At 40.0% G+C, this 4143-nt stretch overlaps 1 protein-coding gene across 1 annotated transcript in view; it reads right to left on the reverse strand.

Moving 5' to 3' along the window:
* The window catches only part of LOC109821467, a 3992-nt gene continuing 902 nt past the window's right edge, over window positions 1054-4143 (reverse strand). The window contains exons 2-3 of the mRNA XM_020387653.1: window positions 2302-2747; window positions 1054-1576 (exon numbers count right to left, since the gene is read on the reverse strand). Of these exons, the coding sequence (XP_020243242.1) occupies window positions 1241-1576; window positions 2302-2747 (782 nt within the window). The 3' untranslated portion in view covers window positions 1054-1240. The remainder of the gene's footprint in view (window positions 1577-2301; window positions 2748-4143) is intronic.

A 4143-nucleotide genomic window follows, 5' to 3' on the forward strand; every position in this document is an offset into this window, starting at 1 on the left:
ATAGTTCTATAACAAAGTTTTGAAGGGCAATCCTTACAATCAACAAGCAACAATCCTTACAATAATCTCATGACACTGAAATTTTGAAAGGCAATCCTTACAATCAACAAGCAACAATCCTTACAACAATCCTTACAATCCTTACAATAGTTCCATTCAAAAAAGATTCACATCTCCCCATCTTCACTTGATATCTCATTCACCTCTTTGCAATTACCATCAACCGCATGGAAGCTATTTTGAGTTATGGGCACCAGTTTTTTGTGTTTGAAGGGGCTTACTGATTGTTCAGTCTGTTAGAAGAATGTTCAGTCTGTTTTTTGTGTTAGAAGGATGTTCAGTCTCTTTTTTGTGATGTATGCTGCACCGGTTTTTTTTACCTCCAACCAGTTTTCTGTGTTAGAAGGATGTTCAGTCTGTTTTCAATGGATCTGAAAGGGAACTTCAGATATGCCACATTACTTCAGTCTGTTTTTACCTCCAATCATAATTTGACTTCTTCTTCTTCTTCTTCTTCTTCTTATTTTTCAATGGATCTGAAAGGGAACTTCCAACCCAACTCAAACCCCTGCTGTTGTCAGCCCTAGCTTGCATGTTCAAGTAGGTTCAGATATGCCACATTACTTCAAACATCACAAAATTTGGGCATAATAAATATCTTTAATCCCTCTAGAAACAAGAAATGAGAGGCTGCAAGATGTTGCCTGCATGCTACTAGACATCCAAGCTCACCTTGCCATTTCATAACCGTTTATCTTATTAACTGAAGGTAAGATTAATAGAAGGTAGCACATGCTACCTTAAAAAACAATAGGGTATTTAATGTCAAGAAAATAAGAGAGGTTATATAAGAGCACAGTCATGTAAACTACCAACATGTATCAAAATCTACTTTGCCTGATTGCCTGTTGTAATTCAGAATCATGCATCCTCACATTCCAATACTCAATGCCTGTATTTGTTTCAACCGTATTTCACCCAGATGAAATAGTCTGAAATGCCTTAAAGACACATACTTCAGTAATTTGAGGTATTGCATTGCATGCAGAAAACTTCAATCAAAAGACTGCTCGAGACTTAGCAGCTGTTCATCACCAGATATGAGAATTTCACAGAAACAACATCAAAAGCCAGAGCTTGGCAACAAGACTTTCTGAAATGCAGACAACTGGATTTATTACATGCTTCAAGTAACAAGGATTCCTTACTGCATAATTGACAAACTAATAGAAAAGATTCGCTAATCATACAATTCATTTCTCAGATATCCAGGCCCCGGCTTGAAAGGATCAGGCTCCAAATAGGCTTCTGGCCGACTGAATCCAGCCTCGTTCATCCGGTTACTGAGTACATGTAATATAGGTTTCTTTGATCCGTACTCATCTCTGTTGTTCTCCACATATTCTGTAGCTTCAGCAGCCACCTCGTTCACAAAATCGAACCTATTCTCCTCTGATAGCAACAGCCTCGCGATGTCCATAGACATTATCTTTCCAGTTTCTCTAATCATCCTCACTTGTTCTTCAAGAAAAGGTATACGCTCCATCTTGTAGCGCAATTTGTCATCTTTCTTCGTCTGAAATAAACACATGACACACCAACATTAGCTGCCAAATTTATTGAATTTTCTTCCTGAACAATGTTATACTTTGTCATCGAGGATTCTGAACCCCAAAGATTGTAGAATTTATATAATTTGTTATACCAAACTTCTCTCTTCTGTAGACATAGAACAAGCTAAAGGGCCAAAATTGGATTGAATTTCTGTTCTCAGGAGATTAACACCTAGCACTACTCCCAATCCAATTTTAAATCTGACATTTGGAATTGTATGCCTCAATTGACGTGTGAAAATATTCCCTAAAATGAAGCTAGAAGAACAACTTCAGTGAAACGTGCATTAGAAACATTAAGTACGGTTATAAGCTTCTTGAGCATGTACGCATCTAATCCTGGCAAAAATACTTCACTGAAAAAAAAAGTCTATCAACAATTGATGGGATTTTGGATTGCAACGGCCGACCATCCAGCGAACAAAGGTTTAAACAAAAAAAAAGTCTATCAACAATTGATGGGATTTTGGATTGCAACGGCCGACATTCAGCGAACAACAGGTTTAAACCAGAAAAATTCAGAGCAACATTTTAGGAGGTAATAAGAACCTCTAATTATGGCCAAAGATCGTAATTTGAGTTCGCCGCTTAATTATAAACCGATGATTAAACAAAAATATACAGAAGCACTAATATAATTTTAAAAATTTAAAAATTCAGGACTTGTTTTGTAAAAACGTTAGGCTACCTGGTTGTTGTGATTTGGCGGAGTTCGTCTGGAGGAGTTCGCGGCGGAGGTCGTCGGCGGCGGTCGACGGCGAGAGCAGGAGCGTTCGTCGGCGAGATTTGTGAGCAGGAGCGAGATTTGTGAGTCGGCGAGATCTGAACGACGACGAGAGCAGGAACTTCGTCGGCAGGGATCGACGACGAGAGCACGAACTTCGTCGGGTCGGCGGCAGTCGACGGCGAGAGCAGGAGCGTTCGTCGGGTCGACGGCAGTCGACGACGGAGTGAGGAGAAGGGATTTGAGATCGGTTTTTTGGGGAGAGAGAGATGGATTTGGGGATTTGGGAGAAAGAGAGAACTTCAGATCTGACCAGGACCGTATCTCGTTATTAAATGTAGCGGAGGAAATTTTGCAATAAAACCCATTCGATCCCAAATGCGTACGCACCCATCCGCACTTGAAATGCACTGTATATATATATATATACATATATACATATATTATACATTTATATATATATATAGTATAATATATTAGTATATATATACTCATATATATATATATATATTATATAATATATATATATATATATATATTATAAGTATATATATATACTTGCTTATTACTAATATATACTGTCTTTATTAGCTAGAGGAGAAGCGACAAAAAGTTATAATGAACAGTAACATAAGGCTTCTAAACAAATGAAAATAAAAAATAAAATGAGAACACACACTTTTCCAAGCTCCCATCCCCACTTTAAGCTCCCACGTCTCGTCTAAGCGTTCTCATGTCTCTCGCAAACTTCCCACGTCCTTGCATTCGCTTTTTCTTCGATGCTCAACCCCCGGCTTCCGCTGCTCGCGATCTGCTCTTGCGAGCTCGCCAGCTTCCGCTGCCTCACTGGCGGTGTTCGACAACTCGCGACGACGACGAAGAATCTCTCTCCGCCCGGCCATCTCCAACGGCGACGAGCCTCTCCACCCTTCCATTCCGCCGCTTCTTCGCCCAGTTCAAGGCCGCGGAGGCCCTCCTGCCACAACTCCGCCTCTTCGGCCCGATCCAAGGAGTCGCGAAGATGCGAGTCCAGTCTGGCCCAAAAGGTTCACTACGGCAGGAACTTCTATCGCGCGCTTGACGACCTCCGCTCCCCCTCCTTGCTCCAAGGCCGAAAACCTAAAAAGGCTCGGGATCCCATCTGACTGGCCAAAGCTAACACTATCCAGTTCAGTCGTCCGCTGCGCCGTGTTCGCTCACGGGCCCCTAAATTCCTCATAACCGCCTCGATAAAAAACAGGTTGTTTGATCTGCTCAAGCGAGCCCCTCTGATTCTTCTTCTCTCCAATGGGTAATGCCTTCTTTCTTTCAATTTTAATTCGTTCCCTTTCTAATTGCTTAGATGATTATTTAGAATGGACCGCCATGCATTATTTTGATGTCTTCAGTCGTTTTCCTCTAAAAATATTTCTTGTCGTAGTTGATTTTGTGGATTTTACAAGAATTAATTATTTGGTTTTAATTGGTTCTGCTATGTTGTTGATTGCATTTTGGAATTTTTAATATGGGCATTAGGGTGTCTTTTTTTGTTTGATTGATGAATTAATTAAATATTCTTTCCATTTTCTGGGTTTAATTTTAGCAGAGACTAGTATTTTGATTGGAAGTTCTCATTAGGACAATGAACGATGAGTACGAAATATTCATGCAGAGAATGAACCCAGTCGCACAGCGTTTGGGCAATCTTTTTGATTTTTTTGGGTGCTAATTCTTGTTCACTTCATTTACTTTCAATCTTCTTAATTTCTTGAATTTGTTCCATGTTAGGGTGTAATTAATAATGATGCTGTGCTAATGTCGCGCAAT

This window comes from Asparagus officinalis, chromosome 8 (genome assembly GCF_001876935.1).
Source record: "Asparagus officinalis chromosome 8, Aspof.V1, whole genome shotgun sequence".
In the NCBI taxonomy this organism is placed as follows: Eukaryota; Viridiplantae; Streptophyta; class Magnoliopsida; order Asparagales; family Asparagaceae; genus Asparagus; species Asparagus officinalis.